The 24,955-nt window shown below is 41.8% G+C and overlaps 1 protein-coding gene across 1 annotated transcript in view; it reads right to left on the bottom strand.

The window, feature by feature from the left end:
- The window catches only part of ARMC9 (armadillo repeat containing 9), a 272,464-nt gene that overhangs the window by 52,043 nt on the left and 195,466 nt on the right, over positions 1 to 24,955 (bottom strand). The window contains exons 15-19 of the mRNA XM_082251375.1: positions 23,305 to 23,444; positions 23,087 to 23,163; positions 20,548 to 20,622; positions 17,227 to 17,317; positions 12,734 to 12,792 (exon numbers count right to left, since the gene is read on the bottom strand). Coding sequence (XP_082107501.1) covers positions 12,734 to 12,792; positions 17,227 to 17,317; positions 20,548 to 20,622; positions 23,087 to 23,163; positions 23,305 to 23,444 — 442 coding nt within the window. The remainder of the gene's footprint in view (positions 1 to 12,733; positions 12,793 to 17,226; positions 17,318 to 20,547; positions 20,623 to 23,086; positions 23,164 to 23,304; positions 23,445 to 24,955) is intronic.

Raw genomic sequence — 24,955 nt, forward strand, 5'->3', positions numbered from 1 at the left:
TCAGAAAGGAATGTGTCACTCTCTATAGCAGCCTTTCTCAACCTTTTTACCCAGCAGGTAAAAATCTTTTTTTTTTTTTCAGGTCTCAGGAAACCCCTACCAAAACCAGTTAATCTGGGGTAAATGAGGAAAATGTTCCTTATATTGGTGATCTTAAGGTGGATGTCAGAATGCTACCCTTGCAGACACCTAAAAAGATAATTGATGTAATGCTGCTGGCTTTGTGGGAGGTCAATCAGCCTCTGCTCAATGAACCCCTAGAAACCTCTAGAGGAACCCTAGGGTTCAACGGGACCCTGGTTGAGAATGGCTGCTATATACAGTGCTTTGTGAAAGTATTTGGCCCCCTTGAACTTTTCGACCTTTTGCCACATTTCAGGCTTCAAAACATAAAGATATAAAACTGTAATTTTTTGTGAAGAATAAACAACAAGTGGGACACAATCATGAATTGGAACGAAATTTATTGGATATTTCAAACTTTAACAAATAAAAACTGAAAAATTGGGCGTGCAAAATTATTCAGCCCCCTTAAGTTAACACTTTGTAGCGCCACCTTTTGCTGCGATTACAGCTGTAAGTCGCTTGGGGTATGTCTCTATCAGTTTTGCACATCGAGAGACTGAAATTTTTGCCCATTCCTCCTTGCAAAACAGCTCGAGCTCAGTGAGGTTGGATGGAGAGCATTTGTGAACAGCAGTTTTCAGTTCTTTCCACAGATTTTTGATTGGATTCAGGTCTGGACTTTGACTTGGCCATTCTAACACCTGGATATGTTTATTTATGAACCATTCCATTGTAGATTTTGCTTTATGTTTTGGATCATTGTCTTGTTGGAAGACAAATCTCTGTCCCAGTCTCTATGTTTGACAGTGGGGATGGTGTGCTCAGGGTGATGAGCTGTGTTGCTTTTACGTCAAACATAAGGTTTTGCGTTGTTGCTAAAAAGTTCGATTTTGGTTTCATCTGACCAGAGCACCTTCTTCCACATGTTTGGTGTGTCTCCCAGGTGGCTTGTGGCAAACTTTAAACGACACCTATTATGGATATCTTTAAGAAATGGCTTTCTTCTTGCCACTCTTCCATAAAGGCCAGATTTGTGCAGTATACGACTGATTGTTGTCCTATGGACAGAGTCTCCCACCTCAGCTGTAGATCTCTGCAGTTCATCCAGAGTGATCATGGGCCTCTTGGCTGCATCTCTGATCAGTCTTCTCCTTGTATGAGCTGAAAGTTTAGAGGGACGGCCAGGTCTTCGTAGATTTGCAGTGGTCTGATACTCCTTCCATTTCAATATTATCGCTTGCACAGTGCTCCTTGGGATGTTTAAAGCTTGGGAAATCTTTTTGTATCCAAATCTGGCTTTAAACTTCTCAACAGTATCCCGGACCTGCCTGGTGTGTTCCTTGTTCTTCATGATGCTCTCTGTGCTTTAAACGGACCTCTGAGACTATCACAGTGCAGGTGCATTTATATTGAGAATTGATTACACACACAGGTGGTTTCTATTTATCATCATTAGTCATTTAGGTCAACATTGGATCATTCAGAGATCCTCACTGAACTTCTGGAGAGAGTTTGCTGCACTGAAAGTAAAGGGGCTGAATAATTTTGCACGCCCAATTTTTCAGTTTTTTATTTGTTAAAGTTTGAATTATCCAATAAATTTTGTTCCACTTCATGATTGTGTCCCACTTGTTGTTGATTCTTCACAAAAAATTACAGTTTTATATCTTTAGGTTTGAAGCCTGAAATGTGGCAAAAGGTCGCAAAGTTCAAGGGGGCCGAATACTTTCGCAAGGCACTGTAGTGTGTCAATGGTTCCAAAATCACAAGAAGAAAATAACCTTTTGGCGCCGGCTGTACGCATATATATGCGGACACTCGGCAGGTGGTCAAAGGTGCCCCAGCCAGGAGACAGGGGTCTCAGCGAGGAGTCAGAGGGCCCCAGCGAGAAGCCAAGAGACAGAAGGGCTCACAGATTCCCTCCAGCTACCTGGACCCGCTAGCTGCCTCAGCTTTCTTGGCCTCCCAGACCAACATAGCTGTCCCAACTTTCCCAGTCCTTTGACAAGGAATCCTCCTCACAAAGGATATAGTCTCTACCAGGAACTCCCAGCTCTACTGACAGGGCTCCGTTTCCATATGACAGCAATTCCAACTGCCCTGAGTCACTCAGAGCTGTTTTTATACTCTCACAGGCTGCAGGTGTTTAGAAGAATCCAGACACAGAATTGAAGGTTAGTTCTGTCCCACCCAAGACACTTTAGAACAGGCATGTCCAACCTGCGGCCCAGAACTACAGGCAATGCGGCCCACTGCCCCCTGACAATTTTTTTTGTTGCTGGGGAGGAAGGAAGTCGGGTCGGGGGCATGGCCACAGCAGCTTCCAACTAGCGGTGCAGTGTTTCTGACTCCTACCACCATTACCACTTTGAATCATTGAAGTGGTCATGGTGATTAGAGTGTTCCTTTGAAGAAGTAAACCTCTGTATACGGATTCCATTTCATTTGATCATCCTCTAGTTGTGCTAAATTAGTGCGGGGGGCGCAGCGCGTGGGAAGGGTGTGGTGGCATTTTACTACTTATGTACCTTAACTATAGTATATATTTTATATGCGGCCCGAGAAAATTTCTCTACATTCAATGTGGCCCAGAGAAGCCAAAAGGTTGGACACCCATGCTTTAGAACTTTCAAACTACAGGCCCCGATCTGAGATTACAAAATTTTGTAGAAAACTCAAAACACTGCTTTCCCTGCTCACAAAACGATAAACTGGAGCCTCTCAAACTGGAAACAGTATGGAAAGGACTGGGAATCTTGTGTCCTTTCCATATCCTTTTCTCAATCTCACATAGTTCAATGTTATCCCACTAGATTACGTACACATGAAACCTCCAGAAACATATGAGGAGGGGCCCAAGGTTTCGACTGCCTAGGGGCCTCCACAGAGTTTAATCTGGAACTGGCAATTACAATGCTGATGTTTAAAAAAAAAAAAAAAAAAAAAAAAAAGTTAAGCTGTGACTGTAGATTTCCTGTATATTTATATATCTAAATGTATATTTGTAAAACAAGTTTGGTAAACATGCAAATAAAAATTCTCAGTTTAAACATTTCAAACCTTAAAAAAAAATGGATAAAATTGACCTGAAAATATTTTAAATTTCCAAGAGCTATTATGGTACATCATCCCAAGCCCTCATTAAGTCTAAAGCATATCCCTGTATAGGAATTCGTGCACCTGGGTCATTTGAGGCTTCTGACGTCAACTGTGGGCGTATTTGTGCACTCAGATGAGACAGCTGCATCATGCAGTCGCTCAGAATTACCTATATAATCAAATACAGTATATGATTAGATATAACCTTGGTGATTTAATATGGTAAAAGACACCTAAAATGGTTTAAACCCAAAATCAAATTATTTATTATAATGCAGTTTATCAATTCTTAGATATGCTGACTGTAACTATTTTCTTTTTTTTTTTTTAGGCTTTTTTTTCTTTATTTCCTTTTCACCTGGTGATTGAGCTAGTAACTCTGTTGTTTACAGCATACCAAACTTTCCTGCACATGTAGCAGTTAAAGAGTTAGAATAAGCCATTTAACACTGATTGGGATGCGCACAATAATTAGCTTTTATTCATGTAAAACATTTTTTTTTTTTTACAAAAGGAACAAAAAACTGTAACTGCATACAAAGTGTTAGCTGGGGTCTGTCTTTAATTTGTTAGTGAATCCAAATCTGTTAGTACATCTAACATTACCCTCCCCCCTGACCGGCAATGCTGCTCTCCATAGGTGTGTCCCTGTTGCTCCTCCATTCAGAGTGTAGGCACTTTAATACAGGAAGAGCATTAATGGCCAGATCATCAGGTGAAAACAGAGGGAAATAAAGCCTAAAAAAAAAAAACTAATGAAGCCACAACATCTAATGATTGGTAAACTGCAAAAAATTACATTTTTGGTTTGGGTTTAATAACACTTTTAAGCAACTGAAGTTGTGCATCATACTACTCCCTATAGGTATCTGCAATTGTGAGCTTTATATGTCTTTTATTAGTTTAACAATATTGGAGGAAACTTGTTGGGAGAGTAACAAGAAGGCTGCCATTGGTGACGTCTCCTGAAAATGGTAGTTGCCTGGCTTTTATGCTGACTCTCTTGCTTTAGGCTCCATTCACATATTGGTGTTTCGGATCGCGGGCAGAACTACCACAATTCTGCCCGCAATCCCAAACCATTGCAAGTCGTGGGAAGCCCAATGCGAATCACTGTAAAATCGTGCAAACAGAATCGTGGGACGCCTGTCGCCCAAAAGTACAAGAACTTCTTTTGGGCGACAGGTTTCCCGCGACAGTCAGGTGACAATCGCACCACGTTTGGGGTGCCATTGCAAGTCACGGGAATCGCATGGGCGTCCAGTGACTTACAGTGGTTCAGGATCGCGGGCAGATCTGCCCGCAAACCGAAACGCCTATATGTGAATGGAGCCTTAGTGCTATGAATCACTGACCTGTAACAAATGCATAAATATAGTGTTCTTTTAGATCAGTGACTCACACAGAAATAAAAGCTGATGGATTAACAAAAAAGTAAGGCACCTTGCACTATCAGAAGAAAGTCTGCATTGCTTTCATGACAGGTTTTACTGTAACGTCAATCCCTATGCGGGTTAAAGCTTTTAAACTAATAGTAGGGATTTGTAAGGTTCTGTTCACAATATGGTCCTGGATGCTGCAATCCTGTCTACACTCCTTGTTGCTCATCTATAATGTTATCCCAACTGCCGTATGCTCTCCATCACTACTGTTATGCAGGCAAAATGTCCCACTTGTTTTTTTCTGGTCTCTCTCACCTTCTCTCCAAAATTCAAGTCTTCTTGTGCTCTTTTGACTTTTAGACCACAGTCCTACACAGTTCCCACTGCTCCTTCTGCAGGGTCCCTGTAAAAAATCAAACTGCGTCTACTATCCCTTCAACTGTCCCCCACGTTAACCACACAAATTCCTTGTTGTCCTGAGTTCCCTAAGATGACATACGTGTGGGTTCTCTGCCCCATAGTGTCATCATCAGTGCTCATCAATTTCCTATAGTCAAATTTAGCAATTACAAGTGTTTGAAACATTTAAACCGCAAGCAAGAAAACAAAACAAAAAAAAAAAAAAAAATGGAATGGAAAACATTTATAACATGATTATGAATTGCATCCGACTGAAAGAAAACAGCCAACATACAGCATATGTTTAACAAGTCAAAAGGAGATACTCCCAAATAATGATAAAATCGAACTGAACAAAAAATGGATGCAAAATTCTGTGGCAAGCTTAACCCAAGGTATCGGTCATGGAAAAAACAGAAATTAAAGCTTTTCCCAAGCAGTTATATTGTAGGTAACAGTGCCCACTTCCAAAGTTATTCTGTTAACAAATTATTAATAAAGTTACATGTTAAAAAAAAAAAAAATACTACAAGCAAAACATTTAGCTGGTAGAGTGCCTTGTGAGTCCCAAAACATTTTATTATGCAAATACAGAATTGACATCCTAGCTGCACTCTTACCAACCTTCTCTCATGCTAGAACAATACCAGCAATGGGCATCTTTATTGGTGCACACTGTAGACTAGATGCTTGCTTTTCAGTTTTACTTGTGGTTTAAAGGGGTACTAAACTCAGAGAAATACTCCCCTTCTTATTCAAGTGATGCTGTAGTTAAATCCCTCAATGTCCACTGGCTATCTCCTGGTGTCGTGTTCTCAGCCTCTTGATTGGCCAGTAGCAGAATTACATCATTCAATGCATGCGCATGAGAGTCCATCCTTCAGGCACAGCCAGTGTGTGTTGAGAATGCACGCCAAGCTGCCCATTCGCAGCTCAGTGTGCACTCAATATGCAGGCAGGCATGAAAGTGTTTTGTTATTGCAAAATAGAAACTGCATGTCTCTTCTGCAGTAAAGAGCTGTTTGCTTGGTGGTTTTTAACCACTTAAGCCCCGGAAGATTTTACCCCCATTCCGACCAGGGGGTATTTTGCGATTCGGCACTGCGTGACTTTAACGGAGAATTGCGCGGTCGTGTGACGCTGTACCTAAACGAATTTGGCGTCCTTTTTTTCCCACAAACAGAGCTTTCTTTTGGCGGTATTTGATCACCTGTGCGATTTTTTGATCACACGCTATAAACAAAAAAAGAGCGTCCATTTTGCAAAAATAGCAATATTTTTCCCTTTTTTTATATGAAATTCCCCCCAAAAAAAATGTAAAAATCAAAATTTTTTAAAATTTTCGGCCAATTTGTTTTATGCTACCTATGTTTGGTAAAAAAAAAAATCGCAAAAAGCGTATTTTGATTGGTTTGCGCAAAAGTTATTGCGTTTACTAACTAAGGGAAAGATTTTTGTCATTTTTGTTGTTTTTTTTTTTTTAACGCGTAATGGTGGCGATCTGCGATTTTTTTTGCGGTACTGCGACATTGCGGCGGACAGATCGGACCCTTGACTGACATTTTTGACACTTTTGGGGTTACCAGTGACATTTCTACAGTAATCAGTGCTATACATATGCACTGTTACTGTAAAAATACACTGGTAGTGAAGGGGTTAACTTTATTTGAGAGGGAGGGGCTGTGTGTGTCCCTAGGGGCGTGATTCTAACTGTGATTGGCTGGGGCTTCAGCTGTATGCAGAGTGATCAACGGATCTACATAGTAGATCCATGTGATCAGCTCTCATACAGCGAGGAGAATGACAGGCAGCTTGTTTACACAAGCTGCCTGACTTTCTCCCTCTCCCCCGCCGATCGCCGAGTGGCCGGCGGACATCGGGTCCGCCGGTCACACGCGCGGGGGGGTCCGTGACCACTCGGGAGCGGGAGCGCGCCTCCGGGGGCGCGCGCTCGCTCCCTAGACCCTCACAAGCTAGTGACGTAGCCCTACGTCACTTTGCCTGTGAGGGGCTGACCGCCGACGTAGATAGTCGTGCGGCGGTCGGCAAGTGGTTAAGTAGAACATTAGGCAAGTGAAAAGATATAAACTAGTGCGCTCAAAAAATTGTGAACATACATATAAAGTATGAACAATCAAAAACGATAATAGCAACACAAATATCTATGTTATCAAATAAATTCACACCACCTATGATATATAAAGTGTGTGGTGCTTTATAGTGCGCAAAAACCAAGTCTGTGTCTTTAATGATTATTATTATTATTATACAGGATTTATATAGCGCCAACAGTTTGCGCAGCGCTTAACAAAATGAAGGCAGACATTACAGTTACAATACAATTTGGAACAAAAGGAATCAGAGGGCCCTGCTCGTTAGAGCTTACAATCTAAAAGGGAGGGTCAATTGATACAAAAGGCAATAGCTGTGGGGGATGGGCCGATGGACCAAGTGAAACAGTGTTATTAGTTAGTAGCCGGGTAGGCTTCTTTAAAGAGAAGGGTTTTCAGGGATCGTCCAAAGATGGATAGATTAGGGGACAGTCGGACAGATTGGGGTAGAGAGTTCCAAAGAATGGGAGAAGCTCTGGAGAAATCCTGGAGGCGAGCATGGGAAGAGGTGACAAGGGAGCTAGAGAGCAGGAGGTCCTGGGAGGACCGAAGAGAGCGGCTCGGTTGATATTTTGAGATCAGATTAGTGATGTAGCTGGGGAAGAGTTGTGTATGGCTTTGTAAACTATTGTTAGCACTTTGAATTTTATTTGTTGGGTGAGTGGAAGCCAGTGAAGGGATTGGCAGAGAGGGGTGGAGGACACTGAACAGTTGGTGAGGTGGATAAGTCTTGCAGCAGCATTCATTACAGATTGAAGGGGGGATAATCTATGTAAGGGTAATCCAAGGAGGAGGGAGTTGCAATAGTTGAGGCGAGAGATAACCAGGGCGTGAATTAAAAGCTTGGTGGGGTCATTGGTTAAAAAGGTTCTAGCGATGCTGCGGTTAAGGCGGCATGATTTGGACCGGGATTGGATGTGAGCCTGAAAGGACAGTGCAGAGTCCAGGGTTACCCCTAGCACCCTGGCATGTGTGGAAGGACTGATAGTTGTTCCATTGATCTTGACAGAGAATTACGGGGAAGGGGCACGTGGAGGAGGAAATATTATGAGCTCGGTTTTAGATAGATTCGGTTTGATAATACTTTCAGTTGTCAGATAACACAGGTTTCTTTAATACTGCATGTGTTCACACCACCTGCGATGTTCACTGCTGCATGCAACCCCACGGTGTCGACTCCACACACAAGGATAAGATGGCAGCTTACCAGAAAATAATGTTAGGAAAGCATATAAATCATCAAATATTATATTTGAGTGCTGCAATTTTTTGTATATTTGATATAAATCATGAGCCCCAGGATGGATTAGCCCCAGTAGATGGTAAAGGCGCTTTTTGGAACGAGAATCTCCGGCTCCATGCACTCCATACATTTTCCAAATAATGTGAACCACAGACCACTGCTAAAACGGTGTATTTAAACACGGACACTCAGATGGAATTTGCCCCTGGGGACATATAGTCCCCTATCTGATGAGATTCTTATTTATACTCCAAACATGTCCAGGTCCACATGTAAATGAATAAAAGGCCGGATAGTGCATTACCTCGTTACCTTAAAAAACACTTAATTAAAGTGAATGAAGATTGCACTTACAATTCCGATGAGAAATATCCAGCATATACGAATATGCACGGCCGCCTGCAGTGCGGACCATGCGAGGTGACGATGCGGCAACTCCACCAGACAGGTTTCCCCTCAGAAGGCGTCAACTGGGATTGGAGCACTAAGGCTCATTTTTAATAAAGTGTTTTTTAAGGTAATGCACTATCCGGCCTTTTATTCATTTACATGTGGACCTGGACATGTTTGGAGTACAACCAAGAAGCTCATCAGATAGGGGACTATATGCCTCCAGGAGCCAATTCCATCAGAGTGTCCCATGTATAAATACACAATTTTAGCAGTGGTCTGTGGTTCACATTGTTTGGAAAATGTATGGAGTGCACTGAGCCGGAGATTCTCGTTCCACAAAGAGATTTTACCATCTACTGGGACTAATCCATCCTGGGGCTCATGATTTATATGCTTTCCTAACATTATTTTCTGGTAAGCTGCCATCTTATCCTTGTGTGTGGACACCGTGGGGTTGCATGCAGCACTGAACATCGCAGGTGGTGTGAACACATGCAGTATTAAAGAAACCTGTGTTGTCACACAACAAAGTATTAAAGACACAGAGACTTTGTTTTTGTGCACTTTAAAACACCACGCACTTTTTATATCATAGGTGTTGTGAACTTATTTGATAACATAGATATTTGTGTGGCTATTCAGCTGCTAATATTTATGTCATAGAGACTTTATTGTTGTGCGCTTTAAGGCACTATGCACCTGTCTTTTTCACTACTGTGAGGTTATATAAATATTTTTGATTTTTTTATCATATGCATTTTTTTATCGTTTTAGGATTGCTCATGCTTTATATGTTCAAAATTTATTGAGCGCACTAGTTTATATCTTTTCACTTTATTATTCCTCCCACAGTTCAGGGAGTTCTAGGTTCTGCCATTTTGTTGAGTTTGCACATCCTTTACACTTTAGAACTTTAAGCATACTTCTTTTTTTCATTTTGGATAGCGCAAGGGAGGGTTATAATCCCTATTAGACTTTTCTCCGCCATCTGTGTACCATTGTAAAGTAGGGTGACCAGACGTCCCCGGATTGAGGATACTGTTCCCGGTCCAAGTCTGACCTCGGTTTTGTCCCCGGAATAATGTAGACAGGGCATCCCATGCTGGCTGAGGAACAGCCTGGTGGCTCAGATGCAGACGCCCCCTGTTGGACGATCTCACTGCCGCTCCTCCTGCTATTCAATGGAGGAGAGGAAGAGCCAAAAATTTACTGTGTGGAGGGCTGAGAACGGGAGATGAGCAGATGGGGAGGATCTGTTTGTACACAGGTGGGGGCAGTGGGGGAGCAGGGGTCAGAGCTGATGTAGCTGCATGGAGAGATGGAGAGTTTAGCTGTTGTGGGGAAAGGGCTGAGAGCTGGCTGCAGAGATAATCTGTGAGAGAAGGGTGCAGAGGTGAGCTATGGATGTGGGGGCAGAAGTGTCCTCTGTGCATAGCAAACCTCTGAACCCTGTACTCTATGCCTAACACCTGCCTGTATATTATGTAGTCCTGTACCCAGCGCTCTGTGTATTATGTAGTCCTGTGCCCAGCGCTCTTTGTATTATGCAGTCCCGTTCCCAGCGCTGTGTATTCTGCAATCCTGTGCCCAGTGCTGTGTTTATTATGCAGTCCTGTGCCAAGTGCTGTGTGTATTATGCAGTCCTGTGCCAAGTGCTGTGTGTATTATGCAGTCCTGTGCCAAGTGCTGTGTGTATTATGCAGTCCTGTGCCAAGTGCTGTGTGTATTATGCAGTCCTGTGCCAAGTGCTGTGTGTATTATGCAGTCCTGTGCCCAGCGCTGTGTGTATTATGCAGTCCTGTGCCCAGTGCTGTGTGTATTATGCAGTCCTGTGCCCAGCGCTCTGTGTATTATGCAGTCCTGTAAGCAGCGCTCTGTGTATTATGCAGTCCTGTAAGCAGCGCTCTGTGTATTCTGCAATCCTGTGCCCAGTGCTCTGTGTATTATGCACTCCTGTACCCAGTGCTGTGTGTATTATGCAGTCCTGTGCCAAGTGCTGTGTGTATTATGCAGTCCTGTGCCAAGTGCTGTGTGTATTATGCAGTCCTGTGCCCAGCGCTGTGTGTATTATGCAGTCCTGTGCCCAGTGCTGTGTGTATTATGCAGTCCTGTGCCCAGCGCTCTGTGTATTATGCAGTCCTGTGCCCAGCACTGTGTATTATGCAGTCCTGTGCCATTTGCCAATTATATATATATATAATGTCCCTGGATTTCATTTTAAAAAGCTGGTCACCTTATTGTAGAGATTTCCCTCAACTTCCTGTTGGGGACCCCCAGGTCACCAGAAGTAGTGCCCACATTGGAAGATTTCCCCTCTATTACTTTTATGGGGACAACCCAAAATTTGGAATTTTCTTTTACTTTCACTTTCAATGATAATGGTAAACAGGTCAAATAGAGAGGATGAGTCTCCCTAACGGGGGCACAGACGGCAATAAAAACTAACAAGTGTTCTTATCCATCTCCACAACTAAAAAAAAAAAAAAAAAAAAGTTTTGCCTTTAGTTATACTTTAATTATTTTAGTTATACTTTAATTACGTTTAAAACTTTAAAGGACTTGTGTACATGGGTTTTTGTTTGTATCTGAACTGTTTCTCTGTCCTTACAAATCAACAGGAATGCAAAAGCAGCTTAGGAGGTCAAATCCAGGTCAGAAGAAGGTCAAATGCAAGTCAAAAGTATCTGTAAATGAACTCCCGAGCACCTCTAATTGATCTCAAAGGCAAGGTAAATGTAATAGAAAGCATGCTGCATTTGCTCCTTAAATCACGGCAGGAGATTTGCTTTAAAGCGGAATTCCACCCTGGAATTTATTTTTTTTTTAAAATACCCCCGGGACAGTCAGGGCTAGTGCATTCCACAATGGCTAGTCCCTGATCTGTCCCGGGTTGCACTTACCTGTTAGGACAAATACTTACCTTGAAAACGTCTTGTCCAGCGCTGCCATCTCAGATGTGGGCAGCTTGAAGCCAGCGAGATCCTCTTCGGGGTCCTCTTCCGCCTTCTTCGGTCCCACGATGCCCTGCGCCGACCCCGACGTCACTTCTGGGTCGCGCGCGTCATCCCTCCACAGCTTCTGGGCATGTCCAGAAGCTGTTTAGAAGGGGATGACGCGCGCGCCCCGGAACTGACGTCGGGGCCGGTGCAGGCGCAATGATTCCTGGGAGCGATGACGTTCAGCTCCCAGGAATCATTGCAGAGCCAGGAAGTGACGACGGGCCGCGGCCGAGGAAGGAGGAAGAAGGAAGTAAGGTAAGTATATTTTCTTCGCTACGAGGTAAGTAAAAAAAAAAAAAAAAAAAATGCGATTATCCATTTCTTTTTCAGGTGACCCGGAGCGAGAAGATGGAGGTAAGTATAAAATTGGGGTGGAACTCCACTTTAAAGAAGAACTCAAGGAAATAGACTATTTTTAACAATTACTTTGAACCCTATGACCTTGTTCATGTATGTAGATTATGCAGTTCCTCATTGTAATCAAATATCCATATAATTTATAGCAGGGGTACAAAATCTGGCGCAGCTGTGCACAGAAACCGATCAGCTTCCAGGTTCTTTTTGTCAAAGCTTGATTGAACAAGCTAAATTTAGAAGTGGATTGGCTAGCATGCACAGCTGCACCAGATTTTGCACTCTGCAGTTTTAGTAAATCAACCCCTGTATGTGGCAGTTCAACATTTCTGACCAATATATGTGTAAAAACATGTGACTGCAACTTCACCTGCATCCACAGTACCAAGTTCCATCATACAGATGGAACGTAGTACTGCAGTACATCATTTATCATACCAGTTCATGGACAATCTATATCAGATGAGACTGGCTGGGTATCCACTCCGAAAAAAAACAGAAAAGTCTATCCTAATACCCACAGCAATATACTTTTGTTTTTACAACCCATTCAGTTGATTTATTACTCTATAAACGTTTCCCTTGCCACAGCAGTTAGTCACAGTTATATGGGAACGGCTCCTGGTGACACCACACAGCTGAATTTATGACTAGTTTGTATGTGTGATAATGTTCTGGAAAGCTCACCTCCTCATCATCTGCCTCTTCCTCATCATCAGAATCTGCAGCTTCATCAAACTTCTCTTCTAATACAAAAAGAAAAGACATTTTTTTTCCATAGAACTACAGTGTATGCAGGCTGCTGATGAGCTTTTCATTGGAAAAAGTTTAGATCCCTATTAGTCCAAGTTACCAATGTCTGGTTGCAGTTCTTCTTTCGGGTAATGTAATAAGGGAGACTTTTCTATAAAATGTTTCTTTTTTTAACAGAAATGTAGCTTGGTCATTGCCAAGCGGGAAACAGATTAAATTCCACTGTTCATAGTATTTTTGGAGAAAATGGCTCCAGGCAGACAAGGTGAAAAGCTTTTGAATTGCCATGCCCCTCCAACAGCTAATTTTGGCATCAAAGCTAAACCCTGTGCACAAAAACTCAGATTGAAATATATTCCTCAATGGTCACAGAGGCTATAGAATCGCACAAAATTTGTGTGCACCCATTACTTTTACAAACCCAGATATTACCATATACAAATAGTGTCATCACCACTGAGCTGCCTATAACTTGTGCAGAAAGCAGAGCTGTGGGAGGGACCCAACATACTCATCCACTACAGGCTGCCTGCAGAAGAGGAGAGGGGAGGAGACCAGACTAGTCACCCTGTACAAGAACAGAGAGCAGAGCTGTGGGAGGGACCTAACATACTCATCCACTACAGGCTGCCTGCAGAAGAGGAGAGGGGAGGAGACAAGACTAGTCACCCTGTACAAGAACAGAGAGCAGAGCTGTGGGAGGGACCTAACATACTCATCCACTACAGGCTGCCTGCAGAAGAGGAGAGGGGAGGAGACAAGACTAGTCACCCTGCACAAGAACAGAGAGCAGCAGTGATCAGTCTTTATTACAAGTGTCACACTGGATTACTCACAGATCCACAAGAGATTTACAAGGCACATCAAAATTCAATTAAGAATACACAAGCCTTCTTATACAGAATTTAGACAATACCGGATTGAAATTCAGCTTTAAAGAGGAATTTATCATTCTCAGCATGCAACAAAAAACTATGACTAATGTGCCAAAAATGCATTTTTTGGTTTACACAAAATATAAATATTTTTAAAGAACTCTGGGCCCATTCCCTCTGCAAGATTGTTCTTCCTAACTGCTCAATTGTAACACTTTTCTGGGTAAGGAGATGTGAAACAGTATAGATAGATCCAATATATATCATTTTATGGCTCAATTGGAGGCAGGCAGGCTTTGGGAATGCTCCCGATACCCAACTTTGACTCTTATGACCAAAGTTTGGGATGAGATGACATGAATCATGGGATATGATGGGATATCAAAATATCTACCTGTTTGGGGGGGAGGGGGGAGGGCATTTGGAGGAAATGGGTAAACTGCAAGGCTTTAATGGCTATTACTCCAGGGGTGCCCAGTTCTTCTACCAGTTATTTGACAATGACCATCTGAATTAGTTTCCGGATTCACAGCGAAAATTCGGTATCCCTCCTTGCAGATTCTTCCAGTTCCTCCAACTCCATCGTGCCCTTTTGGCCCAAGCTAAGCAGACTACTCTTCAATAGGTTAACTCTCCGCTTATGGATCAGTTAGCTACCACTACGGGCAAAAAGGGCCTCATCTTCACACGACAGACCTTTATTGACTAGTTCATTGGGTAAAATACAGCTTCCCAGCAGGAGAGGGTGGGCTACAGATATAGCTATCTTAGATAGAGAGATTTGGCAATCTATTCTGGAACTGGTCCCACTGGTGTCAGTTTCACAGACACAATGTTTGTCACAACTCTTTCTTACACATAGGGCGTATAGAAACGCAATATACATTACGTTTATGGAACCCTGGAGAGAGAATGGACTTTCCCAGATGTAGAGGATCCCCTGCAGATCTCCTACACATGCTTTGGCAGTGCCCCAAACTGGTGCATACTGGTGTTGTGTTATGGCTACTATCAAGCATTCCAGTCTTTCTTGCACAATGATCCGTTGACCTGTACATTGGGATTCTTAGGTGAAGAAAATGTATACGCTTTAAGTCCAGACTGCTATCTCCTGGTTATTGTTCCTGGCCTGTAAATGTATTCTGCTAAAATGGCTTTTGCTACTTCCTCCTACATTTGAGGACTGGCAAACACAGGGTAATTCTACCCTGCTTAGAGTGTAACTCTACTTTTGTTGAGAAAAAAAAAATTCCCTGGGTGATCTCTGTACATTACAAGGATTTTAACACACTTTGATGCAAATTCCTACCTTTTTTTATTCTGAAGAAATCCCTGTGTGTTTGTCTGTATCCATGTGGAAAAGTGAGTCTAAAGGGAGTGGTTTCATAATTATCAATCACCTGCAGGGTTCTAATGAGGAAAAGCTCCTGGGCCTGTCCCTTTTAAAAGTGGTTTCCTATTGGGAATATCTAATCAAAAATGACATATTTGTTGCAGCCGATGCATAATCACATAAGCAGGAAATTATGTTTCTGGGGGGTGTTCTGTTCAAATTCTGTGTACAGCACAACTCCAGGTAGTTCAGCCTTAATGCTTTTCATTATTTTTTTATGCTGCACAAATAATGAATATGCAGCTTGCCAGCATCAGCTATCATTGTGCCCCTGTTCTTCCGGTGCATTTGTAACAGGTGAAAGGTGAACTTATCCTTGAATGATACATTTGGTTTGGTCATGCGGACTTGTACCTTATTAATTCATGTTAAATGACAATTTTATTTTTAGCTGAAGTTAAAAGTGAAGTTTCTCTTTAACCCCCCCAACTTAGACTAAACCCTAGGGTCAATTAGTTCTATCAGTCACTTACATGGATCTTTATTGTGTGGCCCTGTTTGTCATGCAAAAGAAATGTGAATGAAGCCAAGGGGGTGAATAAGGCCTTAGCATGTATACATACATAGAAGGCACAGGATCCAAGTCAGGACTACTTTCAATCAACGGCTGTGCAGTAGGGTCACACAGTGAAGGTCTAGAATGAGGCTGAAGGCTGTATTCTGTTTGATTGTACTAAAAGGAGTAGAAGGGAGCTTTAACCACTTAAGCCCCGGAAGATTTTACCCCCATTCCGACCAGGGGGTATTTTGCGATTCGGCACTGCGTGACTTTAACGGACAATTGCGCGGTCGTGCGACGCTGTACCTAAACGAATTTGGCGTCCTTTTTTTCCCACAAACAGAGCTTTCTTTTGGTGGTATTTGATCACCTGTGCGATTTTTTGATCACGCGCTATAAACAAAAAAAGAGCGTCAATTTTGCAAAAATAGCAATATTTTTCACATTTTTTTATATGAAATTCCCCCCAAAAAAAATGTAAAAATCAAAATTTTTTAACTTTTTCGGCCAATTTGTTTTATGTTACCTATGTTTGGTAAAAAAAAAAAAAATCGCAAAAAGCGTATTTTGATTGGTTTGCGCAAAAGTTATCGCGTTTACTAACAAAGGGAAAGATTTTTGTCATTTTTGTTGTTTTTTTTTTTAACGTGTAATGGCGGCGATCTGCGATTTTTTTGCGGTACTGCGACATTGGGGCGGACAGATCGGACCCTTGACTGACATTTTTGACACTTTTGGGGTTACCAGTGACATTTCTACAGTAATCAGTGCTATATATATGCACTGTTACTGTAAAAATACACTGGTAGTGAAGGGGTTAACTTTATTTGGGAGGGAGGGGCTGTGTGTATCCCTAGGGGCGTGCTTTCTACTGTGATTGGCTGTGGCTTCAGCTGTAAGGACACTGATCAACGGATCTACGTACTAGATCCGAGTGATCAGTGTCTTAACAGCAAGGAGAATGACAGGGGGCTTGTTTACACAAGCTGCCTGACATTCTCCCTCTCCCCCGCCGATCGCCGAGTGACCGGCGGACATCGGGTCCGCCGGTCACACGCGCGGGGGGGGGGGGGGGTCCGTGACCACGCGGGAGCGCGCCTCCGGGGGCGCGCGCTCGCTCCCTAGACCCTCACAAGCTAGTGACGTAGCCCTACGTCACTTTGCCTGTGAGGGGCTGACTGCCGACGTAGATCGGCGTTAGGCAGTCGGCAAGTGGTTAAAGAGGGACTTCACTAAAAAGACATTGTCCTTTAGACATGCATATACAGTAAATAACAAGTTCACTTCATATATCATGAGCCTAATGACTTTAAAGATATTTTTATTGTTACTTCTGCATTTGTTCCATCACAATTTTATCTGTTTTATCACAGCCAAAGTCTGGGAAACAGGTAGCCAAGAGTCAACCTTTAATTTTTTTTACCAGCATTCTCTCCTAATAAAAAAAAGACTGTCCTTTGGTAAACACAACCATAATGAAAAATTATGAAATGTCTTAAAGGACATGTTAAATCAGTTAAACACATTTTATACCTGCTCAGCAAAAATGTTTTAAACAGTGATTTTAGCATGTAAGCAGATACAGGCTGGATCTGTTGCAATTGAAGTACCCTGTTACATCATGACAAGTCATAAATAGTTTGCATGAGTGTACACTAACCTGAATTGAGCTGTCTAATAATAAACTCAATTTGTCGGTTCATATCCGTGTTCCCTTCCTTGATGAAACATCTCAGAATTTCCTGCATTCCCTGTAAGTAAAGAGACAACTAAAGTATTCCTCTAAGGCACTTACTGATAAAAAAAATTGCACTAAAAGGGAAAAATCCCTAAACCTACATCTAATATCAAATAAACCCGTACTAAAGTGCAGTGCTAAAAAAAAAAAAAAAAAAAAAAAATCATAACAGTCCAAAGTGTGTGTCTAAAATAGAATGTCAATGCAAACAAAAACATTTCAACTGTGAATTAAAAATGAAATAATCTTCATTTGGTGTAAGAAAAAAAAAAAAATTTAACTCAACGCACTTGGTGCTGCCACAAGAGTGCCCAAATCAAAGGCTTACCAGGACGGTAAGACCCTCACAATGAAAAGTCATATAGCACTTGTAGTTAGCTCAGATTCTAGAGATTTGATGCCATGTCAATCCACCATATACACTCACCGGCCACTTTATTAGGTACACCTTACGTACACTGGGTTGGACCCCCTTTTGCCTTCAGAACTGCCTTAACCACTTAAGGACTGGAAGGTTTAACCCCCTTAATGGCCAGGCCATTTTTTGCAATACGGCACTGCGTTACTTTTTACTGACAATTGCACGTTCGTTCAATGCTGTACCCAAATAAAACGGAAGTCTTTTTTCCCACAAATAGAGCTTTCTTTTGGGGCGATTTTAATTTTTTGCACTATAAACAAAAAAAGAGCGACAATTTTGAGAAAAAAAAAACATTTTTTACTTTCTGCTATAAAATATTCCCAACAGTCGGCTCTAAAAAATGATACTAAGGTGATGTCTGCAGATGCAACCATTACCATGGTACAACCACTTGAAGCAGAATGATGTACAGGTACGTGATTTTTCGGGAAGTGATTAATTCTTCTTGGCGTATTCAACAAGGTGTCAGAAACGTTCCTCAGATATTTTGGTCCATATTGACATGATAGGATCACGCAGTTGCTGCACATTTGTCAGCTGCACAGCCATGATGCTAATTTCCCGTTCCACCACATCCCAAAGGTGCTCTATTGGATTGAGATCTTGTGACTGTGGAGGCCATTGGAGTACAATGAATTCATTGTCATGTGTATGAAATCAGTTTGTGATGATTTGAGCTTTGTGACATGGCGCATTAAGTAGTCATCAGAAGATGGGTAAACTGTAGTCATAAAGGGATGAACATGGTCAGCAACAATACTCAGATAGACATGTCGTTTTAATTGTGCCAAGAAAATACCACCACCACCACCAGCCTTAACAGTTGATACAAGGCAGGATGGATCCATGCTTTCATGTTGTTTATTCCAAACTCTGACCCTACCATCTGAATGTCGCAGCTGAAAATCGACAATGATCAAGTCAGGTAACATTTTTTCAATCTTCCATTTTTACATTTTGGTGAGCCTCTTCGAATTGTAGCCTCAGTTCCTGTTTTTAGCGGACAGGAGTGGCACCTGTAGTGGTCTTCTGCTGCTGTAGCCCATCTGCTTCAAGGTTCGATGTGTTGTGCGTTCAGAGATGGTATTCTGCATACTTTGATTGTAACGAGAGTATATTTGAGTTACTGTTGCCCTTCTATCATCTTGAACCAGTCTGCCCATTCTCCTCTGACATCAACAAGGCATTCTCGTCCACTCCACTGCTGCTCACTGGATATTTTCTCTTTTTCTGACCATTCTCTGTAAACCCTAGAGATGGTTGTGCATGAAAATCCCAGTAGATCAGCAATTTTTGAAACACTCAGACCAGCCCGTCTGGCACTAACAACCATGCCACGTTCAAAGCCACTTAAATCCCCTATCTTCCCAATTCTGATGCTTGGTTTGAACTTCAGCAAGTTGTCATGCCTAAATGTATTGAGTTACTGCCATGTGATTGGCTGATTAGCAATTAGTGTTACCAAGCAATTAAACAGGTGTACCTAATAAAGTTGCGGGTGAGTGTAGATCGACAGCCACTCAGGGAAATGTGCATAATAAATTGGAAGTGCTCCACATAGTAAAAAATCAATGGTAACCAATATCCATTAAAACAATGCTACTCACGTGTATAAAAAACATAAACAGTGCTGTCAATATCCCCAAGAGACTATGCTTCCAGACTTCTCACTGTTGTCACTAGTGTGGGCTCTGCCCTACATGTTTTGTCAAAAATGACATCTTCTGAGTGTGGATTAAAGTGGTGACATTAAATATCCAGGATCTGAGCTAACCACTTTCAAATGCTATGATTTATTTTTGTCAGGGTCATATAGTTTACGGTAAGCCTTTGATTTAGGCACTGGTGTGAGAGCACGGAGTGTGCTGTTCTTTTCACTCAGAAGAGTTTTTTTTACACCATATGAAGATTATTTCATATTTAAAAGTGATATTAAAGGCTTTTTTTTTTTTATATATAACAAAGTAACAAACAAACATGTTATAGTTACTTGCTCTGTGCAGTGGTTATGCGCAGGGAACCATGGGAAAGAGGAACTATGGCTTTAAAGTGGAGTTCCACCCTAATTTTATACTTACCTCCATCTTCTCGCTCCGGGTCACCTGAAAAAGAAATGGATAATCGCATTTTTTTTTTTTTTTTTACTTACCTCGTAGCGAAGAAAATATACTTACCTTACTTCCTTCTTCCTCGGCCACGGCCCGTCGTCACTTCCTGGCTCTGCAATGATTCCTGGGAGCTGAACGTCATCGCTCCCAGGAATCATTGCGCCTGCACCGGCCCCGACGTCAGTTCCGGGGCGCGCGTGTCATCCTCTTCTAAACAGCTTCTGGGCATGCCCAGAAGCTGTGGAGGGATGACGCGCGCGACCCGGAAGTGACGTCGGGGCCGGCGCAGGGCATCGTGGGACCGAAGAAGGCGGAAGAGGACGCTGAAGAGGATCTCGCTGGCTTCAAGCTGCCCACATCTGAGATGGCAGCGCTGGACAAGACGTTTTCAAGGTAAGTATTTCTCCTAACAGGTAAGTGCAACCCGGGACAGATCAGAGGCTAGCCATTGTGGAATGCACTAGCCCTGACTGTCCCGGGGGTATTAAAAAAAAAAAAAAAAATTCCAGGGTGGAACTTCACTTTAAGTATTTTTATTCTGCCTGCACCTAAGCATTTTTAATCATGTCGTTTTGTGTAACCCCCACTAAAATACGGTTATATAATTTACTAATGCAACATACAGTGCTAAGAAATTAAGGAACATCGTCTAGCACATGAGCTAAACTAAATAACAGGCACAACAAACGTAGCCTTTTCTATAAAAAATATTACCATTGCTCTGGCTTCCTCTCGTATCAAGTTTACAGCGAGGACGCTATAGAGTGCTCCATTTACATAGGGACGAATCTGTAGAACGGCAGCAGAAATTGCACAAGTTTACAACCTGAAAAATCGATACTGGGACTTGTATACGAGACTGACAGATAGAGGTACAGTTGTATAGTCAAGCCTATCAAATCCTTCCTTACACAGTACTGGCCACAAGGTGAACTAGATAACAAAGGAAACAGTTTTACAGATAAGTCTCAGTTTAATGCTAGCCATACACATGAAAAGGCAGCTATAAGATCTGATTTAAAAAAAAAATGGTTCTAAGGCTTCCAGGTTCCCATATTTCTGGCAGGGGGTATAGAAGCATGTGTTGGAAAGGAGGGCTTCCAGGAAATGTCATAGGAGAGCAGAAATGTTGGGATTGTTTGCAACACACAAGCAACCCACATTTCTAAACATAATATTTTCTTGCTTCTCTAGATTTCCTTCTCTCTTACATAGTTCCTCTGACCTACCAGGAGAAGTTTGTGAGGACCGCCGTGGGTATTTTACCCCTTATGGGGTGGGTTGGGGGACGAAATATGTAGGGAAATTCAGTTAACTGACATAATGGTCTTATAGCGTTTTAGGCCCCATTGGGATATACCCTGCGCTAGATGACTCTGCATAGAAATGTTTAATGCACAACTGCTGTAACTGTTAAGCCTTCTGTATGGAAGCACCTGTCTGCAAATGTGTACAACCAACATCGCTTTCTTTTTACGCACCTTGTTCTCTTTTCTTTTATTGAATTGTAGATTTCAATAAAAACAATGGAAAATGAAACATAATGGTAGGCACAGCTGTTCTACTGTGAGTTTATTTACATGACAGTTAAATACTAATATACATAATGTGGTGGCACTCTTTAAAGTGTGCATCAAGTGTGTTTTTTTTCTTAGTTTTGGATATACTGAGGAAGTGTTAAAAGCCCTGTTGTGTTTTCAATGCTATCCAGGGCTCCTCCAGACAGATTTGCCCTCACTTTCTGTCCCGATGACATTTGACCAGCCAGGAAGATGTAGGGTCTCCATGAAGCAACACAGACAAATAAAAAGGCTTTTTTTTGCAGAATAAGAGTGCTAGAACCCCTGTCAGATTTTTATTTGTGTGTGTCCCTGTTGCAGATTTTTCCCATATGCTTCTGGTGAAGCCATGCGTCCACTGTGTCCTAGGTCTTGTGGGTTATGAGCATTAGATGGAACTCCAATGGATTATTCTCTAGAATAATCTACATTTTTGTGTTCACCAATAGAACGGATATACTGTATATATTATATATACAGCCGTGGCCAAAAGTATTAAGAATAACACAAATTTAAATTTTTTATAAAGTCTACTGCTTCAGTGTTTTTAGCTCTTTTTGTCAGATGTTACCATGGTATACTGAAGTGTAATTACAAGAATTTCATAAGTGTCAAGACTTTTATTGACAATTACATTAAGTTCATGCAAAGAGTCAATATTTGCAGTGTTGACCCTTCTTTTTCAAGGCCTCTGCAATTCACCCTGGCATGTTGTCAGTCAACTTCTGGGCCACATCCTGACTGATGGCAGCCCATTCTTGCATAATGATTGGAGTTTGTCAGAATTTGTGGGGGGTTTTTTTCACCCGCCTCTTGAGGATTGACCACAAGTTCTTAATGGGAGTAGGGTCTGGGGAGTGTCCTGGCCATGAACCCAAAATTTTAATGTTTTGTTCTCCAAGCCAATTAGTTATCATTTTTGCCTTATGGCAAGGTGTTCCATCATGCTGGAAAAGGCATTGTTTGTTACAAAACTGTTCTTAGATGATTGGAAGAGGTTGTTTTTGTACCATTCTTTATTCATGGCTGTGAAAAATTGTGAGTGAGCCCACTCCCTTGGCTGAGAAGCAACCCCACACCTGAATGATCACAAGATGCTTTACTGTTGGCATGACACAGGACTGATGGTAGCGCTCAGCTTTTCTTCTCCAGACAAGGTTTTTTTCTGGATGCCCCAAACAATCAGAAAGGGAATTCATCAGAGAAAATGACTTTACCCCACTCCTCAGCAGTCAAACCCCTGTACCTTTTGCATGCATGTCCCGGATGTTTTTCCTGGAGAGAAGCGGCTTTTTTGCTGCCCTTCTTGACACCACATTCACATCTGCCTGCTGCCATTTCGGAGCAAGCTCTGCACTGGTGGTCCCCCGAACCCGCAGCTGAATCAACTGTAGGAGACAGTCCTGGCACTTGCTGGACTTTCTTGGGCGCCCTGAAGCCTTCTTCACAAATGCAGTGGAAAAGTTTTCTTTTGAGATTAAGTTCATTTTCATGGCAAAGAGGGACTTTGCAATTATTGCAATTCATCTGATCACTCTTCATAACATTCCGGAGTATATGCAAATGCCATCATAAAAACTGAGGCAGCAGACTTTGTGAAAATAATATTAGTGTCATCTCAAAAGTTTTGGCCACTGCTTTATACACATAACACAAATATACATACCGTACATGCATTTTTCTGAGACACATACCTCATGGTTCTCATGACCAAGCAATTCAGAAAGAACTCTGAGAACATGGCTTGCATTTTTGGCACACGCTTTCTTTCCTGTTTATGACAAATATTATTTTAAAAAAACACAGATAAAAACTTGTAGACTCACTAATAAATTACAGAAACGAGGTTAATGTCCATTAACAATCACCATGTGACATTTATTGTACAGGTATACGATATACAAACACACACCTGCACTACGTAAGCATAGGTTCATAAGCAAGGCCGTAGAGTATGTCACTGTGTAGTCAGACAGATGCTCAGTGTCTTCCAGCTCCTGTACAAGCCAATCAATGAGACCATCCTTTATCATTGCTGACTGCATAGGTCGCCTAGAAGAAACAGCAGGATTAGTAAAAATAAAAAAAGGAAAACACAATGGCAGAAAAAAGACAGAGTAGCCCATCGAGCTTGTCCGCTTTTTTTTTTTACCTTTTTGTCTAAGTATAGATCTAGGTTTATCGCAGGCATGTTTGAAGCCATTTACTTTTGACTGTCTCACTACCTCTGCTGGAAGTTTATTCTAAGTATCAACTACCCTTTCAGTAAAATAATACTTTCTAAGATTAGTTTTGAACTTTCCTCCAGTTAGTTTGAGTTCATGTCCTGTGTTCTTGATTTTGGTTTTCATATTGAAAAAACTGCCCTCTTGAACCTTATTCACCCCTTGATGTATTTAAAGATTTCAATCACGTCTCCCCTTTTCCTTATTTCCTCCAGACTATACATACTGTATTCAGTTCCTGAAGTCGCTCTTGATAGGTTTCATCCCCCAGACCTTTCACTATTTTTGTTACCCATTTTTGGACTTGTTCTATCTTATCAACATCTTTTTGTAAATGAGGTCTCCAGAACTGGACAGCGTATTCTAAATGAGGTTTTCACTAAAGATCTATATAGGAGAATCAGAACCTCCTTCCTGCTGGTGATCCCTCTAGTGATGAATCATACAATTCTATTCACTTTTTCAACTGCCTGGTCACACTTTTTGCTCATTTTGCAATCATCTGAAATAAGTACCCCCACATCTTTTTCCTCTGTAGTGCGGGAAAACACAGTACCCCCAATGTTGTACTCTCAAGGGATTCTTTTTCCCCAGGTGCATTATTTTACATTTAGAAACACTGAACTGAAGTTTCCAGTGTTTTGACCAACCTTGCAGCAATGCCAAATCACGTTCAATGTCACAGACACCTCCAGGGATCTCAACCCTATTACCCACCTTTGTATCATCAGCAAAACCTTGCCCAAAAAATCTATAGTTATATCACTTGCACAGAGATTAAATAGAATAGGACCTGGCAAAGAGTCTTGTGGTACACCACTAGTGACCTGTCTCTGTTCCGAGAGAACCCCATTTACAACCACACTCTGGTATCTATTCTTTAGCAAAATGCATATCCACTGAACCACCCAAGGGTTAAGTCTCAGCTTGTACAACTTTTGCATTAGATCATTATTTGGAACTGTATCAAATGCCTTGCTGAAATCAAGATATGCTATGTCCACAGCACCACCCTCGTCCACAACAGTGGTAATATAGTCAAAAAACTCAATCAGATTAGTCTGAAATGATCTCCCCTCAGTAAATCTATGCTGCTTTGGGTCCAGCAAGTTGTGTATTTTTAAAATATCAGTAATTCTTTTCAGAAGTGATTCAATTAACTTGACTACAACTGATGGTAAACTCACTGGCCTGTAATGGCCAGATTCTACCTTGCTGAGATTCTTGTGGATAGGTATAACATTAGTTATCCACCGGTCAATGATCAGTTATTGGTCTGTTAAATGCAATAATGAGCTACAGTATGTGTCAAAAAATACTGCAACTCGGCTGAATCTA

The sequence above is a fragment of the Pelophylax lessonae genome, assembly GCF_965119305.1.
Source record: "Pelophylax lessonae genome assembly, chromosome: 3".
NCBI lineage: Eukaryota > Metazoa > Chordata > Amphibia > Anura > Ranidae > Pelophylax > Pelophylax lessonae.